The 27648-nt window shown below is 55.7% G+C and overlaps 1 protein-coding gene across 2 annotated transcripts in view; it reads left to right on the forward strand.

Moving 5' to 3' along the window:
- UNC5B (unc-5 netrin receptor B) overlaps positions 1-26997 on the forward strand; it is a 50576-nt gene extending 23579 nt beyond the window's left edge. The window contains exons 2-17 of one of the 2 annotated variants that reach the window (XM_068416537.1): positions 11946-12167; positions 15866-16009; positions 17658-17761; positions 18585-18765; positions 19311-19478; positions 20245-20409; positions 21113-21145; positions 22054-22248; positions 22376-22768; positions 23215-23302; positions 23392-23560; positions 23661-23894; positions 24881-25030; positions 25301-25465; positions 25556-25740; positions 26323-26997. In XM_068416537.1, the coding sequence (XP_068272638.1) occupies positions 11946-12167; positions 15866-16009; positions 17658-17761; positions 18585-18765; positions 19311-19478; positions 20245-20409; positions 21113-21145; positions 22054-22248; positions 22376-22768; positions 23215-23302; positions 23392-23560; positions 23661-23894; positions 24881-25030; positions 25301-25465; positions 25556-25740; positions 26323-26488 (2762 nt within the window). In that variant the 3' untranslated portion in view covers positions 26489-26997. The remainder of the gene's footprint in view (positions 1-11945; positions 12168-15865; positions 16010-17657; positions 17762-18584; positions 18766-19310; positions 19479-20244; positions 20410-21112; positions 21146-22053; positions 22249-22375; positions 22769-23214; positions 23303-23391; positions 23561-23660; positions 23895-24880; positions 25031-25300; positions 25466-25555; positions 25741-26322) is intronic. The other variant, XM_068416538.1, reaches the window with a different exon arrangement.
- The last annotated feature ends 651 nt before the right edge of the window (positions 26998-27648 follow it).

Below are 27648 nucleotides of genomic sequence, written 5' to 3' on the forward strand. Positions count from 1 at the left end.
AAGGACCCGGAGCAGACCTGATGCTCGTTTGGAGGGTGCTCCCCTGCCCGTCGCCCCCGGCTCTCAGGGCATCCGCTGTAATACCCGCTGGGATCAAACACGCGGGGACACAACATGAAGCTGGCAGCATCCCTTTAAAATGTGTATGTTCCGCTCTCTCTGGTCTCCTCTCACTTCATTTATATTTTTTTTTTCCTGCCTGTTGGGGTTAAGGCCCCTTCTCTTCTTTTCTTTCTCCTTCTCTCTTAATTGCCTGTTAAATAATTTAAATATTTAGGACTAAAGGGCTTCAATTATCCATTAATTTACATTAGTAATTTATATATCGGGCTGAACGGACACACTGTTAGCGTAATGGGTCCCTGCGGACAGGCAGCAGCCGTGCTGCAGCGCGTTTTTCCTGGAAGCACGGCCCTTTCTTTACACCTCCCAGCCTTTATGTCGAGCGTGTGGGAGGGAGCCCGCTGCCCACACGCACCCAGGGCCAGGCTGCGGGTGGCAAACGCGATCCTGCGTCTCTGGGAGAGGGTTGCTTGGGCGAGCGCGGGCGTCGCAAGCCCTGGCTTAAGCCTCGCCTAGAGAAGAGCCGCCTGGCTGGGGCTGAACGCGTCGCATGGTGGTGGGCACGTCCCTCAGCGAGGACAGGGTGACGTTGGGTGGTGGGGGCTTTCTGAGGCTAAGCCACTTGGCCGCAGGCTAAAGCCATCCCTGGGTGCCGTGGGGATGCTGGGAAGCTGATCTGGGCTGGTGGGTGGCTGCTGCTCAGCCTTAAAGGCTGGTGTCCCCTGTGTGGTGATGGTTGGCTCTCCCCTCCTGTCACCTGCCCCAGGACGGGGGGCAGTTGCCCCCAGGTTGGGGCAATACCTGTTTTCTGCACTCAGAAATACCATTTTGGGGGGATTTTAGGATGCTTGTACGTGGTTGGTTTGAACCCAACCCCATCACCACCCGTCCTGGGCTCGCTGGCAACCGCGATGGCCAACTCGAGGGTGCCATGGCACTGCCGGCAGCGAGTCCAGCCAGGCACCATCAGGATCCGTCCCTGCTGCGGCGCGGGCAGCATCGAGACTCCCCGCTCCGGGGCAGGAGGGAGGCCACGTACTGATTGGGCTCCAGGGAAGAGCAAATTGGAGCCGAGCTCCATCACTGCGGCACAGCGGGGATGCAGGAGCATGCCCTGCTCCGGGGGAGGCTGGCCCGTGGCCCTGGGCGCGGGGCGCTGCACCAGCCCTGCCTGCCCTCCCGGAGCAGAGGTTACCTAATGACTCCGATTACCCGCAGCATGGCCATATTTAAAGCAATTAGCACAAATCACTTATGGAGATGCAGCTGCTGGGGGATGGAAAGGAGAAGAGGACGAGGCTTGGGGGCACAGTGCTTTTTTTTCCTCCTTTCTCCATGTGCTTGATGCTCAGCATGCGTGATCCTTTGCCCCTGCTCCCTTGAGATCTTTCTGGATCACCTCTGGTCCCTCTCTTGCTGCAGGTGCCTCCAAGCCCTGCAAGAGCCGTTTCACTGCTGGGCTGGCTCAGGCTATGCCCTGGGTGTCCTGCATCCATCCTACCTGTGCTCTAGTTTTGAGGTTGGAGGTGCTCAGTGCATTTGTCGCCGTAAAGTCTCTGGATTCAGCGTCCCAAACTTTGTTTAATTGGGTAGTGTTGCACCTTGCTAGAAAGCATCCTAATTTTTTAGGGCAATTTTTATTGATGCCTTGGGGTCCTGTAGCACCAAGTGAGAAGGGAGGGAGGGGAAGGCGTGGGAGGGAGCGTGACTTGCGTGTCGGTGTATCGTTATGCGTAGGTCTGTACAGGTGACAGCATCAGTGGGGATGCTGCCACGTGGGGTGGCATGGGTCCCCAAAGCTGGGGCATTTCCAACCCTGGTACCCATGGTGAGAAGGGGAGGATGCTCGAGGGAGGGCTGGCCCACCTGGGAATCGGGGTTTGGTCCATGGGGCAGAGCTGGAGCCCGCGTGCCGGAGGACAAAGGGAGGAAAGAGAAACTCAGCGCTGCGGGAACACGGGCTGTGTCCAGAGAAGAAAAGGTGGAAATTCCCAGTGGTGAGAAAGGAAGAAGCCGGCTGCGGCGGCTCGGGTCCGTAGTATTTAAATGCCAGGGAGCGCCGGAGGGGAGGAGGGTGCCGAACAACGTTAGGAAGCTCCCCAGGGCTTCCCACCTTGCTGTTGGGAAAAGGCTTTGTTTTTTGTGTCGGGGTTTCCTTCCGCTGGAACACGGGGTGTTTCTCCCACGACGCAGGAGGGGAGGTGGCGATGCCAGGCGAAGGCAGGCACCGACAATAGGTGCCCACCAGCAAAACCCCCCCAAACCTACCCAGCTTTTAGCAAATCTCATGTTTTTTTTGCTCTGTGTAAAAGCAGGTGAGAGGTGCTAGGAGTCCAGCTGTCTGCGGGGTTTAGAGGGAAAGGAATAAAACCAGTGGAGGTAATTGCTGAAATCCTTTTGCAGCTGGCAGGGGACCTCGGTGTCTGCTGTGCTGGGAAAGCCACGCTCTGGTCTCGGGTACCTGCTCTCCTACCTGCTCCTGGCTGCGGGGATTAAAGTGTACCAGAGGCAAGGGGATGGGGAAACCTCGTTCCCTAAGCTAGTCTCACTGATTGTTGGGGGTTTTATTCTTTAATAGGGATATTGCTGAAAGAGGAGGGGAGAGAAAACTCTTAATGTTTGATACTCAGCATCAGCAGGGATTTTTTTTTTTCTTGAATCTTTTTCCATCCCTGTTCTCCCCCCACTCCTTTTTTTTTTTCCTTCTGTTTGTCCCTTGCTGTCACAGTGAAATGAGAAGGGAAGAAAAGGGCAGAGAAAGGACAATGAAAAGCAAAATATTTCCAGCCTCCATTTGTGGTGGTTGTAGTTTTGGGTTTTTCTTTTTTATCGTAGCAATGAATCTGAAAGATTAAGGGCAACTTTAAAGACTGTTTAATAAAGGGGCCTTAATCAGCTGCTCTTCTGATGTTCCTCCCCCGGTTGAATTAATGGGGAATTTGGGGCATCGAATGGACCTTTTAGTTTGTTGTGGTTTTTATGATTAAAAAAATAATGCAGTGATGAAAATGGGTTAAAAACAGTGCAGCGTTGCACCGAGCACCTTTCTGCATTGGATTTGAACGCCCCACGGGGTGGGACATGACCCCGGCTGGGATGGGTCTGGCGGTGGGAGCCCCCGTGCTGCGGGTACCGGGGAGCGGGTGCTGCTCCCAGCCCACGCCTGCTGCCGAGCGAGCTGCGGGAGGAGAGTTGGGAAAAGCGTCGGGGAAAGTAGGGCAGCGTCTGGCGAGGGGCCTGCGGAGAGGCTGGCAGCAGCGGCAGGGAGCATCCTGCCAGCCTGCATCGCCTGCCCTCCTTCCCAGCCCTCCTGCCCTGGGTTTGGTCACAGAACTGCCACCCAGGGCCACCAAACCTTGCGAGCTGCCTTTAGAGGGCACGGCTGGCTTGTCCTCCCTCTGTGTTTGGCATCTGGATGCTCAGAGGGTGAAACCTGCTCCACTCTGGCTCGTGGTCCCCATGGGATGTGCGTGTCCGGGGAGGGATGCTCGGGGCAGTCGAGCATCCTCCTCTTCCCAAGGAGCACCGGGCGGTTCTCAGCCCCCGTTGCCTCCACTTTAAAGCTGCTTTTTGTGCCCAAAGAGCCAAGGCGGTCGCCTCCACATTTGCACGTTGAGGGGAGGAAAAAAAAAAAAAAACACCAAAACCCAAACCCGTTGCAAAACAGCTGCCTGAAAATTGCACTCTCAAGGGGAACGCTGGGGAATTTACATTTTTAAATATGTATGTAATTTGGGCGAAGGGGAGATGGCTTTCTGTCTGCGAAACCGGCAACTTTCTTTCTCACAGAGTTAGCATTTTAAAACTGCGTTGCTCATTTGAACAGGCTTTTTTTTTTCCTCCAGAGAGAGATTGCATCTTGCACTTGATTTACTGCAGTTTGAATGATAATTAATAATTCCTCGGACTTTCTGGCATTAACCGGGGCAACAAGTCCCTGTTTGTTCCTTGTTTTCTTTTTCCCTTCTCTGTTTTCTTGTTGAAATTATTATTCTTTTCACAGCAGAAACACGGTACACGCCGTACATGTGAATAAACAGCACATTACCGCATTATCCGCTGCTGGCTTTTTCTTTCATGAGCCAAAGCAAATAAATAAAAGTTCATATAATTATTATATCCATTAAAAATAACACCGTAGCTCAGTAAACAGAACAAACTATGTAAAAGCACTGCGACAATGGAATTAAAATAGCACAAAGCAAAGTGTCCGTGCCCATAACAAGAACCAGCGCGAGATGAAATTGGGAGATAGTTTTCAAACAGAACTGCTTCCCTGAAGGAGATGTATAAAACAGCACAAAAGCAGCGAGCACAATAGAGTGTAACGGGGATTTGCTACATAATTCCTCCTCCTTTTCTCTTTCTTTCTTTCTTTTTTTTTAATTCATTCTCTTTTCCGTGGGTATTTATGGGGATCTGCTCTGTTAAAACCAGAAATAAGGAACAATTTACTCCGATCTGCCCGCGCCGTGTTATAAATCTATATAATGAAAAATGAAGAGGTTCAGTACCATAAGGGATCTCAGCTGTTTACACTTCTCAGGAGGCTTCGCCTTTGATTATCATAATCATAAAGATAAACAAAAGAGTAGTGGCTCCATAAATACTCCGGCGTAATACATAATCAACGAGATAAATCTCTCTCGCTCCTCCGAACTCCCAGGAAGGGAAGTTGCTGCCAGAGCCTGGGTGTTGCTGCCTGACCTGGGCATTTAGAGAAAGAGATATAGATATATTTTTTTTTTCCCTATATTTTTTTTGTGGGGTGGTAGGTGAAGGGGTTTTTGATAAATAAGACCGTTGCATGCAAAAACACCCTTGGTGCCACCCGGCTCCTTCTTCCCACCCTTTTCTCAGCACAGACTTTGCTTTCTGGTATTTTCCCCCTCCCTGGCCAGTCCCGGACAGGCTGGCTGCAGGCTTCTCATGTGGCTGGGAGAGGAATCTGCTTATTTTTTTTTCCAAGGGTGTAATTAGGGCTGGCTGGGCGCACCCCCTTATTACCCACGCTGGGGAGGAATGCTCTCTAATTATAATGCGTGCCTGGTGCCGGGCGGGGGGGATCTGCTAACCCGGCTGGATGCCACCGTGAAATTCTGTCCTGGTGTCTGTCTGTCCCTGGTGTCCCCTGTCCCAGGCTGGGTGGGCTCCAGGAGGAGCTGGAGGTGATGGGATGGAGGGACGGGGATGGCTTGTGGCTGGGTTTCGCCCAGGGGGATGATGCCAAGTTTGGCAGGAAGGGATGCAAAGGGACCGTAAAACTCTTGGGAAAGGGCAATCGATGGAGGAAAATGAGAGAGTTTGTCAAGCAGAGACTCTTTGGGGAAAAGCTTAAGTGTTCCCAAATTTATTTGTTAATAAAAGAGTGGTGAGGATGTTGTGTCGCATAGAGGGGGACAAGGGGGTCTGCAGCCTGCGGTGCCACGGGAGCAGCGTGTCTCTCTGTCTGTGCTGCTCCATACGGGGGGGTGGCTTTCCCCAAACTCAGCCCGTGCAACCAGGCTTGCAGGTGCTTTCCCAGCTGGTGGGAGCAGGGGGACAGAGAAGACGACCCTATAAATGCATGACCCCAAGGTGGAGCAACACCTTTTGTGGACCCCAGCACACCGCTGGTAGCGAGGGTTGAACAGGGCAACGTGTTGAGTGCTGCGTTTTTGTGGTCCAGCCTTCGCTGAGTTACCGTGGCATGTGCTTGGAGGAGGTGTCAGATGCCACGGGGATGGGCACGTCGATGGCTGGACATCCCTGTGGCTTTTTGACCTCAAAATCCAACCTTGCTCCATGCTGGAGATGAGATGCCAGGTACCAGTGTTTCTCCTTGCTACCCCTGAAGGCTCCATGCTTGGTTTTTTGGCCTCTGCGGGCAGCTTGGGTCTGTCCCATCCCGTCCCCTACGGAGGGAGAGGTTAATGAGCCCCACGCTGAGTTAATGAGGCTGGGGGGTTACGTCAGCCGGCTGCAGCCCTCGGGACAGCAGTGCTGAGGGCCTGTTACATCCCCTGCATCTCTCTTTCATCAGCGCTGCCCAGCTTGTGCCTGAACTTGGTTTGAACAATTTGGAGGGTTTCGGAGGCACGAGATTTTGGGGGCTCTGTGCAAGGAGGCAGCAGGGGGAGAGCTGGAGGGGGGAAGCTTCCCTCGGTGCAAGTGGCTTCAAACCTTCCAAGCCCATCCTCAATGCCACCCTTTGTTTTGGGTTGTCCTCCTTTCTCCCTGCTTTGCCTCTGATGGGACATGTCCCCAGAGAAGGGGCAGTTGGGGCATGGCTTTGCACGGCGCCGCTTGGCCTCGTGGAGATTTCGCCTTTGAAGATGCAATGGGGCTTCATGTTGGGGTGCTTCGTGTTGGGGGATCACACCGGTGTGCGGGAGGCGGAATTTGTGTGACGGGGAGCAGAGCAGGGAGGCGGAGGGAATGCTCGGGGAAGAGAGGAGGATGTTTTTGGGGAGAGAGGATGCTCAGGGTGCTTTCAGGAGGAAAAGCTGGACCCGAAATTATCCCAGGAGGACACTTTGAGATGAGAAGCCCCTGGGAACGGGGCAGACCTAGACCAGTGATGCCAACTCCCCCTGAGCTCAAGGATGGACTGAAATGTGGTGGCATGAGGACTGCATCCTGTGTGGTGACCCTCGCTCGGGTGGGGATGCCTTTGCATCCCTCTGGGGCTTGCAGCCAGAATGTCCTCAGTCCGGCAGGCATTGTGGTATGGGACTAAGCCATGCCATGGCTCCGGCATTGCAATCTGCTGGAGCTTAAATGGCAACAGGACTAATCCCTAAATGAGTCTGTCCATACATTACCCCCGGAGGCAATAGGTGGGGGGGAGAGCCTCCCTCCAGCCTTTCAGACACCTCCTTGATCCAAGCTGGTGGCCAGAGCATCCCTGCCAGCTCAGGCTCTGGAGCTGGAGCCGTCCCCCTCCCCACCGGAGGATTGGGAAGGCAGGCAGCTCTCCTCCTCCCATGCTGGAGATAAACTGTCATATTTTTTTTTCATTTCTACAGGAAGATTTCTACCTGCCCGACAAGCGGGCATGGGTTTAACCATTGCCTCTCTGGCCTTCGCACAACGCTGAGACAGGCGTGAGTGGGGGGAGATGGAGAGAGAAGGGGTTAAGTGCCCACCACCACTGAGATTTAGCCGGAGAGACCCCGGCATCCCTGCTTCGTCCCTACATCTCATTCCTGCCTGCCTGGTGCAGCCAGGAGGGATGCAGAGGAGGGGTGCGTGGCCGTGGGTGATGGGCACCTAACGCTGCTGTAATCTCACAAATATTTGGAGGGATAACAGTGGCAAGAGGGAGGATTTTAGCGCTTTCCTGCGGAGGTTTGCTCGGCCGTTGCTGTAAGGGGAATTGCTTTCTGGGCTGGTCGTCCCTTGTGCTGTGTGTTTGGGATGGTGGAGGGGGGGTTAATGCTCGACCCCGGCTGCAGTGCTGCTCCCCGTGCAGGCTGGTTGGTTGGGGGTCATCGGTCTTCACCCAAGTTGCAAACGCTGGCTGCGAACATCTGCAGGTCATCCCCCGGGGAACAGATGCTGCGGATAATCCAGCTCAACCCCATCAGATTAAAATGTGTGATGAGGGACGGGGGAGAGGAGGCTGGAGAGGAAAGAAGTCTGTGCCTATTCCCCTCCTCCCTTTTCCATCTTGCTGCTCCCACCACGCTCATCCTCAGGGCTTCAGGGTTTGGTCCCGTGGGTCGAGCCTGGAGCTGCCCTCTCCTCCCCCAAACACAGAGCTCCAGCCTGTCCCGTAGCACCCGACCACGTGCCCCGAGTAGTGGGAGACTGTGGGATGGCGACAGCCTGGGACTTCCAAAAAAACCACCCCAAAAGCGAGCTGGGAAGCAGGCACCCACCTCCGGCTGGAAGGAGGGAAGCCGGCAGATGGGAACCCCCTGTAGACGTCTGCCAGGGAGATGATGATTGCAGTCAGCGTAGCGCGCTCTCAAATATTTATTAGTGTGTCGCTGCTGGGAGTTTTATGGCTTGTCTGATTGCAGCGCTGGAAATCCCGGCTGCGCGGGGCTCCGTCCCTGCCTTCGCGTGCTGGAGCGTCTCTCTCACGTGTGCTGCTCCTGTGATCTCCGGGCCAGGTTGTCACCTCGGGTGGGATCAGAGCAGTGTTGGGCAAAGCAGAAGCGGTCTCTGTGCACGCGTGGGTCAAAGCATCTGTTCCCAAGGGCGATGCTCACGGCCAGCTCCTTGCAAGCACCCGTGCAAACCTTCCTGCTGACAGGGTCTTCACTGGTGTTGAAGCCATCTGAATGTCCCAGGGGACACCTGGGACCTGAGGTTGGCTGGAGAAGCCAGAGTAACCTCAAGGCCGTCCCAGGGGGAGGTTGACCTAGCAGAGAATATCCTCTCCCACCTTCATGGGGCCATTCATCAATGCCCTTGTTATGCTGGAGCAGACCAAAGCCTTTCCCCAGCCCCTCCATCCTCTGCTCTTTCAATCCTGGTGCTGGCAGCACCCCGTCCTGGCTGTGCCGGAGCCATTTGCCCTCCATCCTATGGAGGAAGGACCACGTGGAGATGATCATGTTGCACAACCAAGAAGGTGCTTTTATTTTTTTGCATTTTGCAGTTGCTGCAGAATAGTCAGGGCAGCCGGCAGCAGCCGTCGCTCATCCTCACAGCCCGTGCTTTCCCCCCACCGACTGCACGTGGATTTTTTGGAGGCCCCCCCATGAGTGTTAGCAGAGTGAGAGGGCTCCCATGCAGCGGGTGGCCGGGCATCAGGAGAGAGGATGAAAGGCTGGGATGATGCCTTATGATAAATGTGCCCAGCATGGTTCTCCTCCCTTTTCTCATCCCAAGTCCCCGTTGTTCCTCTGCCTTAAGCGTGTTTAAATACCAGCGGCCTTATCGTGCTGGAGCCAAACGCCCTGCCCAGCTGCAAATGGTTTTTTTCGGCCATGTAAGGCTGGTTTCTTGATGAAGAAGCCAGCCTCCCCCTTGCTCTGCTCCCGTCCATGAGTGAGCAGGAGCCTGGGGTAGCTGTGGGGTTGGGGCTCTGCGGCACGGCCCCGGTTACGAGTGCGCAACGAGAAACCCCATCATCTTTTTCCCTGTCTCCTGTTACAGCTGCTTTTTTGGCCCCAGATCTCTCTTGGCCAGAAATAAAAGATCTCTCGGCTGTGGTGAGTTTGCAGGATTTAAACTTCCCTAGCTTTAAAGGTTTGGGTTTGCTGGGTTCAAACCTTAAACCAAGCAGGTTTTTATAGCCACTGAAAGCAGATGCTGGGGCTGGGGAGATCATCCTATTCCACTACCCTCTCCCCCAAACTCACTGTGCCCCCTTGGAGAAGAAACCTGAAGCGTTGAGCTTGAGACCCCCAGCACGGATTTGGGCAGATCCCCTCTTGGGCCAGGGGGCTGGGTGGGACCCATCGGTGGGGGGGTCGATGGATTTTTGGTACCTCTGGCAGTGTTTCAGCCCCGAACCATGTGCTGGGGGACCAAGGTGGCTCCCACCACAGCGCAGAGCATCGCCCATCCTGCTGCAGATGGTCATGGGTGAGTCACAGATCTGCTATATTCATGCCCGTCGGGCCGTGCCTCATCCCATCCCTGCTCCCAGATCCTCTCGAATGACTTAAAGTCTCGTTTAGCATCACCAAAGTGGTGGTGGGGTGGGAGAAAAACGTGTCTTTGGTGTTGGCTGCTGGAGGGGGGACCTCTCCTTGCCTGTGGTTTTGGGTCAGGGGACATGAGTGCTTCGGGGTGTCACCTTGCCAGAGGCAAGCCCCAAAGGGGAAGGTCTCCTTCCAAAAATTGGCTTCTTTGGGGACGTTGGGTCTTTGTGGGTCACCCTTTGGGTGCCAGGTGGGCTGCAGGACTCCTCGCCTGCGTCCTGGAGTGTTACACCTGGCCTGGGGAGAAAACAAAAAAATTAAGAAGAAAGAAAAGGAAAAAGCAACAGATGTGGAAGAAAAACTTAATGGGGAGCTTCAGGGCTGCGTTATGGCCAGGGATGATGGATCTTGGAGTAGCTGTCATCTCTGCCACCATCGTTTCAGAGAGGCTTTCGCACGAGCCCGTGAGTGAAGTTTTGTTGGCTGCCTCCGTTGCCAGCTGGATTATCTCCTGCCAGCCCCCTTTGCCAGGGAACGTGGGTTTGTGGCATCGAAGCAGTTTAAATAATAAAAAAAAAAAAAAAAGCCAACAAAACAACAACTCAGTGGATGCAAAATTGAATAGTAAATTAAAAAAGAAAATAAAACCATTATATTTGCTGCCGTGATACAGGTAAGAGGCTGCTCAGTAGGAGAGGGGAGCAGGACCAGTGGCCTGGTGCTGGCACGGGGAGAAGTGTGGGACTGTTCATGGTCGGGGGCTCGCACCTCCTCGTCACCCCCGTCCCCTGCCCGCGGCGAGGCGCTGGGAAAATTACAGCCCTGCAAATGAGATGGGGAGAGGAAATGGCCGGCGGTGGAGAGGTGGGGAAGAGCCAGCCAGAGAGAAAGGGAGAAATTAGCCCGGAGTTTAATTCATTGTTTCCAAAAGAGCAGTTAATGGATTATGACAAATGTCCTGCCGCTCTCCCTCAGCGCTGTGTTAAATGGAAATGGAAAGTCAATTTTCCTAAATGGATTTTAAACGACTGACCTCGTGTGTAGGTTTTTTTTTTTTCCCCCTCACTGATTTTTGCTTGGGAGGCAGCCTGGTCATCTTGTTTTCTTGACGCATCTGATTATTTTTTTTCTTCTTTTTCTTCTTCCCCTTCTCCTCCCATCTCGGGATGCTGGGATCCTCTCCGTGCAGCGATGCTCCTTGCCAAGGGTGACGAAGGGAGTGGGCTCCTCGCTTCCTTGCCAGCTCTGGAGATGTTATCACGGGGCTGGGGATATTTACTGTGTGCCTGCACGCTTGCAGTTCCTGGAGTTGAGAATCACAGCTCTCGCTGGGGGAAGAGAGGAGGAGGAAAAGCTCGTAATTCTTTTAGGTGTTAAAAAAAGCCTTGTGATGTGACCTGACTGCTAGCGAGGTGCCCGGAAACAACAGGTTAAGCATCCCAGTGCTTGTGGGTGTTTTGTCGGTCCTGTGACGTTTGGGTTTGATCTTCATGGGCAAAATGGCTGGAAACAGGTTTCCTACGCTGGATGCTGCAGGTGGTCCTCGCCGTCGGTCACAGCATCTTCTCAAGACCTTTCTTGGCCCGGCCTGAGCAGACGTGACCTCTTTTTTTCTGGTTATATTTTTGCCTTTAGATTGTTTTTGAAAGCAAAGAAGCAGGAGGATGGAGATCCCCAGGGCGCTGAGCCCCTCTGGTTTCTGGGGTGGGGTAGTGTGAATCCCGATTGCGTTTGTGGGTGATGTTCTTTGGAGGTGAATCCCTGGGCTGGTCCCCTGGGGCTGCGCTGGCAGGGGCTGCCGGTGCCCCCCACCGTCATGTGATCCCAAAAACTGCTCCACCAAAGAGCAGGATGTGCCGGGGTGTGGTCAGCATTCCCAGCACAAGCCCTGCCAGCGTTTTGCTCTGGGGACACCAGTGCCTCCAGAGCCTCTCTGTGTCCCCATCGCCATCCCTGGGCTTGGGTTTGGTTTGCTTTTTCCCTCGTGGTGTCCTCTAGTGAGATCACCCAGGCTTTGGGGTCAGCCAGGGCTCGGGGTATGGATGGGGGGGCTGGTGCCCAAGTGAAACCAGGGTGCACCCTGCAGCAGCAGCTCTCCAGCTAGCAGAGATTTGCTTTTTTTGGGGAGCCTCCAGCCCTCTTTTGCTTTTCCGAGCGTCCTCAGCAAAGGCTGTTGGTGACACTACCGCACGCTGGGCAGCCCTGGGAAGGAGAGGGAGGGATGAAGTGGTGTAGGTAGGAGTTGTGTCCCTGCTGGGACGGGGCTAAGGGCACATCCCAACCCTCTCGCTCCCCTGGCAGGGCTGGAGTACAGCGACGTGCTGCCCGACTCCTTCCCCTCGGCCCCGGCGGAGACCCTCCCTCACTTTCTGCTGGAGCCGCAGGACGCCTACATCGTGAAGAACAAGCCTGTGGAGCTCGTCTGCCGTGCCAACCCCGCCACCCAGATCTACTTCAAGTGCAACGGCGAGTGGGTCAACCAGAACGACCACGTCACCAAGGAGAGCCTGGACGAGGTCACCGGTGAGCAAACCCACCTCGGCATCCCCCCGCCTGCCCTTCCCCTCTCTTCTTCCCAGGCGCTTCTGCCCTTTGCTCTCTTGCACACCCACGCTGGAGATGGTTCTCCTCCAGGTAGACCAATGGGTCTCTTGCATTCATTTTTATCATTCCCAGGTGACTGCAAACTCATTAGGGCGCTTTTGTATGTTGTCCACCTCCTTGGCCCATGCACAGCTTGTCTCTCTCTCCATATCATCGGTGAATTTTAGTAGAGGAGCTGCCCCTTTCCAGACCCCTGATGAAGGCATGATGATGGCATGGGTCACCATACCCCATAGGAGCTTGGGGAAGTCAGCCTGCATGCTGGCGCGCTCACCCCTTTGCAGGATTTGGGGTTGTTAAATGGGATTTGAAAGGCAGCGGGTTTAAAACTGATTAAAGAAAGGAAACACCTTCCTACAAAACGCCTAATCAACACGTCAGAGTCATTGCCAGGAGGGGTGGCAAAGGCTGGCAGCTTGCTCTGGTTCGCAAAGGGATTAGACGCTTAATGGGAAATGAGAACATTTGCAGGTAGGATTTGAAAAGCCTTTTAATGGCAGATGAGCTCTTCCCTGCCTCGGAGGACAAGTCAGCCGCTGGCTGCCTGAGATGGGCGGGAGAGAAGGTGGTTTAGGCATTTTATGGGGTGTCTTATTCCGTGGGATTGGGCACCATGGAGCTGCTTGCCCCCTGCTTGGAACATCCCAGCATGAGAACAAGGCGTGGGGGTTGGATATGTCGTGTAATCATGTAGATTTGTTAAAATTGGGATGCTTTAGCTCGGCTCCCATCTTTTCTGCACCAGTTTTGGTACCTGTGGCTTGACTGGGGGGGAGGAAAACGCTCACGTTTCCCATGTAAGATCTGTTCTCTGCACATCCCCGAGCGTGAGGCATCCCTCATCTCCGGAGGGCTTTGAACAAAGGCGGCCTTTTGAACTGCTGCGACGTTGGCCCCAGAAGGCAGGCTCAAGCTTCGCCAGGGGAGGTTCAGTTTGGACATTAGGAAGCATTTCTTCTCAGCGAGGGTCATTAGCCATTGGAAGGGGCTGCCCAGGGAGGTGGTGGAGTCACCATCTCTGGAGGGGTTCAAGAAAAGGCTGGACATGGCACTTAGTGCCATGGTCTAGTTGCCATGGTGGTGTCAGGGCAATGGTTGGACTCAATGACCCCAGAGGGCTCTTCCAACTTCATTGATTCTGTGAGAGATGTTGCCAGCCTGGAGGAGCACGAGTATTTGTACAGAATCTCCTCTTGTCCCTATGGGATCATTTCTTTCCACCTCTTGGATGAACACCCCTTCCCGAAAAACCTGCCTCACGCAACTCTTGAGCAAAACAGGCTGGAGAAAACATAGTGGGAAGGGAACAGAAAGTCCCTGCAGCACGAGCTTACCCTGTTTTAGGGGGGACTCATTTGCTTTGGGCCAGCATCTCCCTCCCAGATCCTGGTCTGCTGATGCAGAACACGTGCCAGCAATTTGGGGAGGAAACGATGCACATCATCTTCAGCCAGGCTAAGAAAGATGGGATTGCTGCTATCAGCAAACCAACCTGACGGTACCTTCGGTGCGGAGGTGATGCCGTGCATGTCAAACCCTGCTGGCGTGGGCATGTCTGCCCAAGAAAAAGGGAACTGGAACCAAAAGGGTTTGTTGTGCTAAAAAAAAAATAAAATCTGCATTTGCAGTGCCTGCTGTTGGTAGGGAAAGGTGCCAGGAAGGGCACGGGGGAGAGGTGGCCACGAGGCGATGGGTTCACGCTTAAAAAGCTGTGAACACCTAACCGTATCCTCGGTTAAAAGTTGGGAAGAAGGGACCTTTAAAAAAAAAAAAAGGCAATTTTTAAGATGACGTGTCTTGAATGAGCTGGGCTCGGTAATGCTCTGCGTCTGATCCAAAACATTTCATGCAGAAGACAGCAAAAATAGGCCAAGTCAGAGAGGATCATTCAGCCAGACGAGAGGGGACGGTGGGTAAGGGCGGCTGTGCCCATAAGCCCTTTCAGTAGCCCCTCCTGTGAGCCCTAAGCTCAGCCTATGGTTTTGGATAGGCTTTGCTTTCGGGGGTGTGATGGAGGTAGCAGGGGGTTTGCAGGATGCTCCCCACCTTTCCAGGGCTGCTCAGCCCACCCCATCGAGCCTTTCTGGAGAGACGAGATGGTTTTGAGCCATCTCTCTCCCGGGTCCTTCTAAAAGCCCTAATTTTTCCAAAAGTACTTGGCCTAAATGCCTTTTTTTTTTCTTTCTCCCCCTTAATAGTGGTGAAATAAATTGTGTTTCCTCGGTGCGCGTTTGTCAGCTATTCCGCAGGAAGGTGGCGGAGAGACGGTAATTGCTCCTCGCAGCGCTGGGAGCGAGCTAACAAAATTACAGCCGGGGAGGGCGCAGCTCTCTATCGCCGTGAACTTGAGACCTTCTTATAAATAGAAACTGCAAAAAGAGGAAAAAAAAAAAAAAAAAAAAGGGGCGGGTATTGCTGAAAAGTCAGGCCTGAGTCCCTCCTGCCCTTGGCGATGGCCACGCCGTGAGGGGTTGATGCTTCACGTGAGCCTCAGCAGGATGCGGGCCAGGGGACTGTGTCCCGCACGTGGCGGTGCCACCTTTGTCATCGCGCCCCTGCCACGACTGGGGTGTCCTGGGAGACTTCATGGGGGTGTTAGGGGGTTGATGGAGGCGTGTAGCCCTTGTTGGGGTCATTGGGCATGGAATGCTGTCGTTGTTGGATGGTTTCGCAGAATCACAGACTGGTTAGGGTTGGAAGGGACCTCTGGAGATCATCTAGTCCAAGCCCCTGCCAAAGCAGGGTCACCCAGAGCTTGTTGCACAGGGTTGTGTCCAGGTGGGTTTTGAATATCTCCAGAGAAGGAGACTCCAGCCCTCCCTGGGCAGCCTGTTCCAGTGCTCCGTTACCCTCAAAGTAAAGAAGTTCCTCCTCATACTCAGATGGAACTTCCCATGTTTGAGCTTGTGCCCATTGCCCCTTGTCCTGTCGCTGGGCACCACTGAGAAGAGTCTGGCCCCCTCCTCTTGACACCCACCCCTAAGCTATTTGTAAGTGTTGATAAGATCCCCCCTCTGTCTGCTCTTCTCCAGGCTAAACAGACCCAGCTCTCTCAGCCTCTCCTCATAAGAGAGGTGCTCCAGCCCTCTGATTATCTTTGTAGCCCTTCACTGGACTCTCTCCAGTAATTCCTTGTCTTTCTTGAACTTAAGAGGTTTTATTTGTCTTGGTACATTTGTGTTTAAAGGGCAGCTGGCAGAGGTGTTTTTTTTCCTGCAGCAAAGCCTTATTGGGGAGGTGTCCTTCAAACCTGGCGGGTGGGAAGGGGTCTGGGCAGGGATGGGGATGTCAGTGCCAGGGGAGAGGGCTGGTGGAGGAGGGTGGTGCCTCTTGAAATGGTCGAGAGGTCCTGGTCCTGCCCAGCCAGACTGTGGGGGGTGGGGTGGGGGGAAAGACAAGACTCTTCTACATGGGCCATTGCCCTGGCTTCATCTCCAAGGTCACCCTCCGGAGGGAACAGTCTCCGTGATTTGCCGAGATGCCAAACCCAGATGCCTCCAACCCGCTGCCTCTGTCCTCAAGCTTTGTGCAGCCACCAGCCCTCTTGGGTGCTGCCTCAGTTTCCCTCCTCCCCGGTACTCATGCCGAGCTGATGCCATCCCTCTGTCCCTTTCCAGGGATGCTGGTGCGGGAGGTGCAGATTGAGGTGTCCCGGCAGCAGGTGGAGGAACTCTTCGGCTTAGAAGATTACTGGTGCCAGTGCGTGGCCTGGAGCTCCGCGGGCACCACGAAGAGCCGCCGGGCGTACGTCCGCATAGCGTGTAAGTGCCCAGTACGCGTCGTGCTTGCTCAGGCGTGACCCCTCCGGCAGTGCTCCCTGCCCGTCTGCAAGGGCTGCGTGCACCTCCCTGCACAGCTTTGGTTCCCCGTCTGCTGATGTAGTGTAAATGAATCCTTCTCCCACCTTCTTTTCCACTTTGGGGGCTCCAAAAGGTTTCCAAGAGGGTACAACCCACTGGTTTAGAGATTGTTTGCAAAGCCTGAGGTGGGACCCTGGATCCCGGGCTGAAGCAGCAGTGGTGTCAAGCCGGGTGTGTGCTGCTTCTAGGACCCCCGAGACATGGTGGGTGCAGCTCTGTGGGGTTGGCCACGTCCAAAAGTCAGCTCCTTGTTGGAAGCAGCCCTTTTTGATCAGTTGGAGGTGACCCATCCTTGCTGGATGGCCCATCCCAGCTCTAGCTTTGCTCCTGGGCCAGAATGGCACTGGCTGGGTTAACACCGCATTGCCCATCAGCGTGCTCAGCTCTTCATGATCGTTAACCACCCAACGGCTCGCACCTTGTGTGCTTTGCCTGAATCAGCGGCTCCATGTCCCTGGAGTCCCTGCTGGCGTGTGTCACTTCTCTAAGCTGCTGCTTGTGGGTGTTGGCCTCGTTAAGGGCGAGTTAATCGGGCTGTTACCCGGCTGAATTTGCTCTCTTAGCAAACGGGATGGCAAAGCTGTAGGAGAACGGCCGGGCTTCCCTCCTCGTAAACACGTTTTGCTGTTAGCAGGCTAATAACCCACCACGTTTCACCAGCACCCTCCATTCTGGGTATCAGCTGTGCTGCTGAAGGATTTGGTCTGAGCAGGGGAAAACAAGGGACGGGGCTGGCTACTGAGGGAGCCCTTTTGGCCAGCCCCAGCCAAGGGTTTGGTGTCTGGAGGAGATGAAGGGAGGGAGCGCAGCTGCAGAGGGCTGGGTGCTCTTGCAGTGGATTGCAGCTCCATCTAGTGATGTTCCTGCTCCTTTCAAGGCTGCAGAGAGGGACCCTGCCATGTCCCCCGCATCTCCCACATCCCTGGGGGCTCTGCTGGGCTTCTCCCATCTCCCCCTTCCCCAGAGTGCTGGCCAGCCCCTTGCTGGGCGAGCCTGGCTTTTCAGCAGGAGCCATTCCCCAGTTTGGCACTGGAGCACGATGGATGGGTTTCCAGCAAGCCCGGGAACGTGGCTCAGCCAGGACCAAGCCAAGCAACAAGCCCCCGTAGCCCTGAAATGTGGAGATTTGCTTCAGCACCGATGTGGGAGTCAAGCTGTTGGGCAAATCTCGTTTCTTCCCCCTTCAACAAAGCAGGGTCCTGGTGCGGAGTCCAGAGGGGGAGAGAGACGAGAGGGTTGAAGAAACAGGGGTTAAGCTGAGGTTTAGCCCCAAAAGGAAGAGGCAGGAGGGGGTATAAGCTTGCAAGCGCATGAAGGAGGAAAGGCATCGTCCTCGAGCACCACGTGCTGTCCCAAATCCCTCCTGGAGAAGATGCTGCTTTGGCTCCTTCTTCCCAGGACATGCTTTGCTCTAGCTGTGCCATGCCAGAGGGGTTTCCCTGCTCGTGGGCTCCTGGGGCGGAGGCGATGCTCTCTCCCACCAAGGTTTTGCAGGTCACCCTGTTTCTGCGGTGGGCTGGTAACCCTTGGGTTTTCCTTTCCCTCCCAGACCTCCGGAAGAACTTTGACCAGGAGCCGCTGGGCAAGGAGGTCCCGCTGGAGCATGAGGTGCTGCTGCAGTGCCGCCCGCCCGAGGGGGTGCCGCAGGCCGAGGTGAGCAGCTCCGCAGCCCCAAGACGTGCCCGGTGGGCTGTCCCCTCCTGTCCCGGGGGAGACACGGGGCACGTCCTTGCAGATGGCTTGCGGCCGTGATGGATGGCCTCGTGCCGAGAGCGTCAGCTTTCATTATTCAGCAGAATTGCTCATTTTGGGCAGTGGATCTGTTACTCTGACATCTAATAACACACGTAACCTCAGCACCTGCTCAGCCCACCTCTCCCACGCTTCCTGATGTGCTGTTAAGAGGGAAAGTCTAACAAGGAGGCACCCAATGACTTGTCTGAAGGAGGGCAGTCACAAGTGAGAGCCAAGGAGCTGTGAATTGGTGGTAACCAACCATGTCCCATCCTTGGCCAAAACAGCAGTAGCGTGTCCCGGTCAGGCCTGGTTTGGCCCAGCTTTTGAGGAGAAATAAATACAGTCAGAGGCAAGGTTGGCCAGTCAGTGGTTGTGGTGCTGAGGATATCAGTGGTCTCGGTGGTGAAGATGGGGAGGGCTTTGGGGCAGGTCATAGGCTGGTCCAAGGGGTTTTGCTCTGTGTCAGGGCTGGTGACTTCAGCCCCTGCAACCTGATGTTTCTCCTTGCTCATGCCTGCACCCACGCTTGGTGATAGTATTAACTCACGCCCTTCCCAAACAGCCTAGTTAAGCAGCCGTGGCCTAGCTTAGCTTTGGGGCCCTTGGAGACCCTCGTGGTGGGGAGCACGTGGGATGGGCATTTCCACCGAAACCTGTGACGTGCTTTCCCTGGCTGAGTGTTTGGTTCTTGTTCAGCTTAATCCCCGTCCTTACCCCATCCCTTCCTTTGCATTGCCAGGTGGAGTGGCTGAGGAACGAGGATGTCATCGATCCCACCCAGGACACCAACTTCCTGATCACCATCGATCACAACCTCATCATCAAGCAGGCCCGGCTCTTGGACACTGCTAATTACACCTGCATGGCCAAGAACATCGTGGCCAAACGCCGGAGCACCACGGCTGCTGTCATCGTCTATGGTACCAGCCCTTGCTCTTGGGGAGGGGGCCTTTGCTGCCAGCCACATCTCCAAGCCAAGGGGAAATACGGGCACTTTCTGGGAGGGGTGGGAATGAACCCCACCAGGGCATTGCATTAAATTAGATAATAGCCAGTGTCTGCAAAACAGGTACCTCAGCCAGCTTGGAGAGGTTATTAGGCGAAGGTACTTGCAAGCCTTGTCAGTTGGGTATGAAGGTGGGTGAAGGTTGGACCCAGCCAGGTTGCTTTGACTCTCAAAGCAGCTGAAAAGCTGCATTTGGCTGAGCTTTGCTCTGAAGCCCAAGATCTGCTGTGGCCAGATGCAAAAATATTTGCAAAGTAGAAAAAGGACCGAAACAGGCTTGAGCATCTTGCGCACGGGGTGCGTGACACGAGAAGGAGTCTTGTGATTTACTTTTCGTGAGGGTGAGCTGTCCCAGGGTGTCGCAGAAGGTGTTAGGACCTGGTGAACCCTAGGCTTAGCCCCAGTCCCTGCTGAAATGGGCTCTGTTGATGTGTTAACGCCGTCCATCTCCTCTTGCAGTGAACGGTGGCTGGTCCACCTGGTCCGAGTGGTCTCCTTGCAACAACCGCTGTGGCCGGGGCTGGCAGAAACGCACCCGGACTTGCACCAACCCCGCGCCGCTGAATGGCGGCTCCTTCTGCGATGGGCAGCCTTTCCAGAAGATCACCTGCACCACCCTCTGCCCAGGTAAGGCGGGTTCAGAAACCTTGCCCGCACTGCCTGTCCTGGTCTAGTGGAAGGTGTCCCTGCCTGTGGCAGGGGGGTTGAAACTAGATGATCTTTAAGGTCCCTTCCAACCCAAACCAGTCTGTGATTCTATGATAATCATAGAATCGTTTTGGTTGGAAGGGACCTTTAAGATCATGGAGTCCAACCGTTAACCTAACCCTGCCAAGCCCACCACTAACCCATGTCCTTAAGCACCACATCTACCCGTCTTTTAAATGCCTTCAGGGATGGTGACTCCAGCTTGCACGGTCCAACTGCACAAGGTCCTCTGAGCCCCTGTCTCCATGGGGAGCACCAGGAGCACAGCTGGACTGTGCAGATGGGATGTCTCCAGCAGCAGAAAGGTGTCTCTGCAGACATCTCCAGCATCTTTCAGCCTGCCAAGACCTGAAAGAGATTTAAGGCCAGGTTGGATGAGGCTTTGAGCAACCTGGTCTAGTGGAAGGTGTCCCTGCCCATGGCAGGGGGGTTGGAACTAGATGGGCTTTAAGGTCCCTTCCAACCCAAACCAATCTGTGATTCTATGAGATGTCTGCAGAGACACAACGTAGCCTCCCCAGGTAGCAGCAGGGCTGGGTTTGCTGGGATGACGCTCCCCGAAGGTCCCTGGAAGCCCTGAGATGGGCACAGGCACCTTTCTGCTGCCGGAGACATCCCGGCGGTGGGGAGCGAGGGGATGCCAAGGGGTGTACTGACCGACGCGCCTGTGTTTGGTGGCCCACAGTGGACGGCGCGTGGACGGAGTGGAGCAAGTGGTCGGCGTGCAGCACGGAGTGCACCCACTGGCGCAGCCGCGAGTGTGCCGCCCCGGCGCCCCGCAACGGCGGCAAGGACTGCGCCGGCGTGCTGCTCGACTCCAAGAACTGCACCGACGGGCTCTGCCTCCAGAGTGAGTGCGCGGGTCGGGGACCGAGGTGGGTTGGGTGATGCTCCAGCGCTTGGCCATGCTGCTGTTGGCCGTGCCTCCAAGTTGGTGGGGCAGCAGCGCCGCTGGCACCTCGTTTTTAAATTGTGGCTTTAAGGAGCTGGGTTTTTTTAACCCTTTCCAAAGGTAGTTCTCACCCATGGAAAGAAGGGTTTGGGGATTTTTGGTGGGGTCTACATGTCCCACCAAGCCTTCTTGGGGTCCCTGCTGAAATGAGGCTGGTTGTGGTTAGTTGGGGGGGTGTTTCTCAGCCCCACCGTGAAACCTCTGACCTGGGTCATTGCTCAGAAGGAGCCCTGGAGCAGCAGCTAGGAAAAAAAACACCCCAATAATAATGATAATAATGGTGCTGCTGCGCTATGTGCGGGCACAGCGAAGGCTGAGCAGCCGCTGCTGCCACCTGCTGCTGCGTGACACCAGTGTCCCCTGTAACAGGAGTGCCCAAAGTCCTGTTAGCTGGGGACGTGTGCCCTGGGGGGATATCCTGGTCACCCCGCTTCTACCTGGCTTTCTGCATGTCCTGGGGAACGATGCTGCTCCCCTGTCCCTCCTTGTGCCCCCCTGGGCTGGCTTCCCCCACCACCACCCCGTTTTGTTTCATCTCATCCCCATCGCACCATTGCCACCTTCACCTTTTGTTTTCTACCTTTTTTTTTTTCCCTGACAGATAAAAGAGCTCTAAGCGAACCCAAAAGCCACCGTAAGTGCTCATTCCATGGCCATTTTGTTTCTTTGCGAGGCATCGCTTTGGTTTTGTTCTGTCCCATCCATGGTAGGGCTCCTCGGCGGCTGGGGCAGGACAGGGTGGGAAGAGGGAGCACCCAAAGCTCCTGTGTACGTTAAATCACGCACCCTGCTTGAAGCTGTAAACACAACCCACTCCCCAAGGCGGGGGGACTTGGGGATGAGGTGACACCTCCCAGAAGTGGCATTGTCCGAACGCAGTTGAGATCGCCAGGCTTAGGACAGGGCTTCACTCCAGCACGAAACCACAGAAACCAAGAGATGGGGCAAGGAGGGAGAGAAGGATGGGCTGAGGGGGCTTTACCATGGTCCACCTGCCCTCTCCATCCCTCTCCTTTCTGGGTGGAGATAGCCAAGATGGACCAGGCGTTTAATGATCAAGAGCCTCGTGGCAGGGGAAGGGAAGATGGGGAAGCTGGGGGGTGTCTGTAGATATGGTGACACCCCATCTTTCTGGATGGGTGCGTAGCTCAGGTACACGTGTATGAGATGCATGGATAGGCGTTTGCTCCTCTGGGTTGTACCTGTTGGGGTGTGAGGGTTGGTAGCTTCGTGAATCTGAGCTGCGCAAACCTCGTGTCTCTGGGCTTCTTGGTGCTCAAGTGAAGTTTGCACGAGTGGTGGCGAGGTGTCCTCCGAAGGTTTGAGGGGTTCACCCCCATCTCAGTCTCTGGCATCGCTCTGACTTCTGGGCTGCTCTTAGGAACCACCCTCCATCCTCCTGCCACAGCCCTTCCAGCAGGCCCAGTACACATCTTCATGCCTGTGTCCTGAGCTAGTGGGTAGGGCTGGGGAGCACTGGTGGGACTTGATGTGCGTTTCTGGTGCTCCTTTTTTCACCTCTGTTTCTTTAATCCCTCCCAGTGCTGGAGGCCACAGGCGATGTGGCCCTGTACGCCGGGCTGGTGGTGGCCATTTTCGTCTTCATCGTGATCCTCATGGCTGTGGGGGTGGTGGTGTACCGGAGGAGGTGCCGGGATTTCGACACGGACATCACAGACTCCTCAGCTGCTCTGACCGGAGGCTTCCACCCTGTCAACTTCAAGACCTCCCGGCACGGTAAGAGCCCAGGCCCAGGCCCAGGCAGAGAGGAGGGCTTTTCATGGGCGTCTCTTCCACTCAAGCAATGCTTCTCCCCTTGTTTACACCACTGTCTTCATCCCACCCATGTTTCCTCCTCCTGCAGACAACCCTCAGCTGCTGCACCCCTCGATGCAGCCGGACCTGACGGCCAGCGCAGGGGTGTACCGTGGCCCCATGTACGCCCTGCAGGACTCCTCCGACAAGATCCCCATGACCAACTCCCCCCTGCTCGACCCCCTCCCCAACCTCAAGATCAAGGTGTACAACTCCTCCACCACCTCCTCCTCGACGGGGCTCCACGACGGGACGGACCTTCTTGGGGGGGTCCCTGCCACCGGCACCTACCCGGGGGACAACACCAGGGATGGCCACTTCGCAAACATGCGGAACAAAGCCCTGGGCTCCCAGCATCTCCTCGGCTTGCCCCGGGAGCACGGCAACAGCGCCAGCGGCACCTTTGGCTACCTGGGGGGAAGGCTCACCATCCCGGGCACCGGTAAGCCCCAGGCTGGGGAGGAGGGCACTTTTGGCGGCTGAATGATCAAGAAGTTGCTCTTGTCCTGGCAGACTTGCCTGCTGTGAGCAGCCCTTTGCTGTCCCAAAGCTGGCTCAGGGGAAGAAGGCAGCAAGCTGTTCCCAAGACAGGCTTCTCGGGCTGGAGGTCACAGCCTCCTGGGACTTTCCTGGCCAGTGCTGCCATCGATGCAGGGCCAGTGCCTTGCAAAAAAGATCCAGCCTGTGGTTTTGCTTCCTAAATGCAGTGGCCTGGCTCCTCCCTGCAAGTGGTGCAGCTGAGGAACATCTGGAGATGTTTCTCCTGGGGCGCTCTGGGCTGCCTGAGCCCGCTGCTGTCCTGGTGCTCGCCGGCCGGGGTGGAGGGGTGGTTTCTCTCTGGTGGTTTCTCCCTCGTTTTGTGACTAATGCCTGTGTGTGCCGTGCTAGGGGTGAGCCTGCTGGTGCCCCACGGGGCCATCCCCCAGGGCAAGTTCTACGAGATGTACCTGGTCCTCAACAAGGCAGAGAGCGCCCTGTAAGTCACGCCGCAACGCCCGTGCTTCTGCTCTTTGTTGGCTGCCGTGAGGCTTTCTTTCCAACCGGTGTCCCCTCTCCCCTCCCCAGCCTGCCCTCCGAAGGCACGCAGACGGTGCTGAGCCCAGCGGTGACCTGCGGACCCACCGGCTTGCTCCTGTGCCGCCCCGTCGTCCTGACCATTCCCCACTGTGCCGACGTCGGCTCCTCGGATTGGATTTACCAGCTGAAAACTCAGTCCCACCAGGGAAACTGGGAGGTAAGGTGGGAACCCAGCCCCTGTAGCCAGAGAAGACCATGAGCATTGTGGGACACAGCCCCTGGGTGCTGGGCTGACCCCCAACCTTGATTCCCTGTAGGAAGTTGTGACCCTGGATGAGGAGACCCTCAACACCCCCTGCTACTGCCAGCTGGAAGCCAAGTCCTGCCACGTTTTGCTAGACCAGCTTGGCACCTACGTCTTTGTGGGAGAGTCCTACTCCAGGTCAGCCATCAAGAGGCTCCAGCTGGCCATCTTTGCCCCCGCCGTTTGCACCTCCCTGGAGTACAGCCTCAAAGTCTACTGCTTGGAGGACACGCCGGATGCTCTGAAGGTAACGTTGCCTTGCGACGCCGGCGCGGTCTGCCCCTGCTTCCCAGAGCTGTTTGTGCCGGCGGCGAGGTGCTGCCTGGTGCCTCTCAGGATGGCCTGGCCCCAGGGAGCAGACAGCCTGATGCAACTGCCTGCAAAGTGACCACAGCAGTGAAATGAGAAGTGTGTTTACTGCTTTCCCCGTCCTTCCTCACCTTCTCTGAAGGAAATAATGAGGGTGTTGCTTAGCTCCCATTCTGCAGACATGACACAAGAGGTTTTGCTGCTGCTGGGTGGGTTTTCTCTCTCCTACGCAAAACCAACCACTTGCTGCTGTGATTTGCCTCAGGTTTTCTATAGATCCTGTTATTCCTGCGTGGAGACGTGTCCCTCCCCTCCTTGGTGGCATTGATAGCACCGAGCGCAGCACGAGGAGCTGGAGTGTTGATGCTTTGGCTGCCTGGACCACCGGTGCGGTGGCTGGTGAATTCCCCGTGCCTTGTGCTGTGGTGTCAGGATTGCTGTAGTGCCTCTAGATGGAGACGTAGGCAGCGCTCTGGCTCCTGGGCTGCCTTTGTCTCCTAAGAGTTGCTGGTCTAATAGTGGGATGGTGTTAAAAACAGATTTGGTGACCCCGTTCCAGGGTTGTTAGCCATTGGAAGGGGCTGCCCAGGCAGGTGGTGGAGTCACCATCTCTGGAGGGGTTTAAGAAAAGACTGGACATGGCACTTAGTGCCATGGTCTAGTTGACATGGTGGTGTCAGGGCAATGGTTGGACTCCATGATCCCAGAGGTCTCTTCCAACCTGACTGATTGATTATTGATTGATCTTCAGAAGAGTGCCCAACCTTTGTGTTGGACCTTTGCATCATCTGAGAAGTACAGAGGGATTGTTGCTGCTGCCGGCTCCTCTTGGCAGGAATGTGCCTGGCTTTGGGGATGGAGAAGGGAGAGGAGCAGCCCCTGCTCATCTCCTGGGTCTCACACTGCCTGTCCCACTGCCCACAGGAGGTGCTGGAGCTGGAGCGGACGCTGGGTGGGTACCTGCTGGAGGAGCCCAAGCCCCTGCCCTTCAAGGACAGCTACCACAACCTGCGTCTCTCCATCCACGACATCCCCCACGCGCTGTGGAGGAGCAAACTGCTGGCCAAATACCAGGTGAGGGGCTGAGGTGGGGTCCCAGACCAGGGACACCATCTTCAGCCAGACACCATGTGCTGGTGAGTGCCCTGGTCTTGTCTCCAGAGTTGTCTCCCAAAGGGGATGGAGGAGGAAGAGGGACCAGTTTTCACATAGTCTTTCCTGGTGGGACGCTGTCTGTGGGGTCCCTCTGTGCCATCTCGTCCCCAAGGGGTGGCCGGAGGAGGCGGGATCTCCCAGGGGAGCTGCTAGAGCCTTTCGCTAAGCCCGTGCTTTGGTGGTCCGCAGGAGATCCCCTTCTATCACATCTGGAGCGGCAGCCAACGAGCCCTGCACTGCACCTTCACGCTGGAGAGGTACAGCCAGGCCTCCACCGAGCTCACCTGCAAGATCTGCGTCCGGCAGGTGGAAGGGGAAGGGCAGATCTTCCAGCTCCACATCACGTTGGGCGAGGTGAGTGGTGGGGAGGTGGGGGGACAGCAAGGGGACACGCTCGGGAGCCGCTCTGTGCTGCAACATCTCGCCCCGTCCTTCCCCTTGCAGCACGCCAGCTCCTTCGACTCCCTCCGCTCCCACCACAGCAGTGCCGCCACCACCACCACCCAGCTGGGACCCTATGCCTTCAAAATCCCCCTCTCCATCCGGCAGAAGATCTGTAACAGCCTGGATGCCCCCAACTCCAGGGGCAATGACTGGAGACTTCTCGCCCAGAAGCTTTCCATGGACCGGTGGGTCTCCCCGTGCTTTGCTTTCCCCTCCTGTGTCCCGGGCTGGGGGGCTTCGCTCCACTCCTTCCTGCTGCAGGCGTCCAGCTGTGTAGGTCCACCCATAAATATGGATATAGCTATGCAGAGTTCACAGAATCAATCAGGTTGGAAGAGCCCTCTGGGATCATCGAGTCCAACCATTGCCCTGACACCACCATGTCAACTAGACCATGGCACCAAGTGCCGTGTCCAGTCTTTTCTTAAACACCTCCAGAGATGGTTATACCCATCTATATCCATGCATCCGTCTGGGGTCTCTTGTCACTTTGAACTGTCCCCTTATTTGGGACCACGGCTGGGCTGTTCCTGCCTGGGTTCACCTCTGAGGACCGAAGGAAGGGGAGGGTGATTTCAGCAGAACAAAGCTTGCATTGCTTTGGCGTGAATGCCCGTATCAAAAATGGAAGGGGGTATCTCAAGGGCTTTGGCATTTGCGTTATGGCATTGCCATCAGGGTTCACATACGGGTTTGCTGCTCTGGCATCTTCCATCCTTGAAGGGTGCCACGCCAACCTGGACCTCCTCTCTGCTTCGCCTTCGCAGGTATCTGAACTACTTTGCCACCAAAGCCAGCCCCACCGGGGTACTCCTGGACTTATGGGAAGCCGAGCATCAAGACGACGGTGACCTCAACACCCTGGCCAGTGCCTTAGAAGAGATGGGCAAGAGCGAGATGCTGGTGGTCATGGCTACGGAGGCGGACTGCTGATGGTGCTCCCCGCGGCTGGTGGGCCGGGAGGACGAAACAGGGGGCGAAGGGGGGACCCTTCCCCGATGGCGAGGGGGGGCACATCCATCCCTGGGCAGCGGCTGAGCGAGGAAGGGCCGAGGCCATCGCTTCTCCCTCCCTCCCCGCGTCGCTGTCAGCCTTAGAGACCCCTCCTCAGCGTTTACAAGCAATTCAAGTGTTACGCAGCATTCCTCCTCCTCCTCCTCCTCCTCCTCCTCGTGGCGTGGGGGAGGAATTAGGGCTTCTCGAGTCGGGACGGGGGCTTTCCTTCTCCTTCGTTTGGGTTCCCCTCCGGTTCTCCTCCTTCTGTGATAGCATTTCTGCGTGGAAGAGAAGAGTGCAGTCTAGGCGAGTGGCTGGCTTCTGTCAAAGCTTCGGGCAGCTTCATAAGGCAAATAAGAAAGGAAAAAAAAAGGAAAAAAAAAAAAAGTTTCTTAGGAAACGCAAATAATTTATTATCCAGATCTTTGGATGAGTCCTTTTTAGAAAAAAAAAAAAAAGAAAAAAAAAGACAGATTTACAGATTTATAAATTTTTTTCGTGTGTGAGAGCAAGAGCGTTGCTGTGGTGGGGGTGGCAGAGAGAGAGATTGACATGAACACGCTGTTGTAGGGAAAAGTGTGCGATCCGAATGGAGCAAAACGTGTTTACATGTCCCGGGACCCCCGGGGAGTCCGTAGGGTGAAGTGCCTCTACGCCCCTCAGCTGAGACCCTCCCCGAGGTTTATTTTTTTCCTTGCAAACTCCTACCCGAGACCCTTGCCTGCAAGGAGGGGTGAGGGATGCTGCCGGGGTCGGGGCCGGCGGGGAGTACGGCCACATATGGGTATTTTTAATGAATTCTCCCCTGGCATCGTTCGGGGGAGCTTTTTAGGGTGGCTATGCCTTCATTCACGTCACTTCAGTGCAAACCAAAGAGTTGGGTCCTGGGATCGGAGGGAGGTGATGAGCAGCTTGTGGAGGGGGCCGGGCAGAGCGGAGGGGCAGGAACCGGCCCCGTGCAAACCACGTCGGGTCTTGGGGCCTGGTTTCTGATGCAGTATTTCAGCGGGGGCTCGGGGAGGGAGACCTCAGTGTCTCCGAGCTGGGAGACAGGCTGAGCGTTTCCACACGAGGGACGGCATCGTAGGCGGTGGTGG

Source organism: Nyctibius grandis, chromosome 20 (assembly GCF_013368605.1).
Source record: "Nyctibius grandis isolate bNycGra1 chromosome 20, bNycGra1.pri, whole genome shotgun sequence".
Classification (NCBI taxonomy): Eukaryota; Metazoa; Chordata; class Aves; order Nyctibiiformes; family Nyctibiidae; genus Nyctibius; species Nyctibius grandis.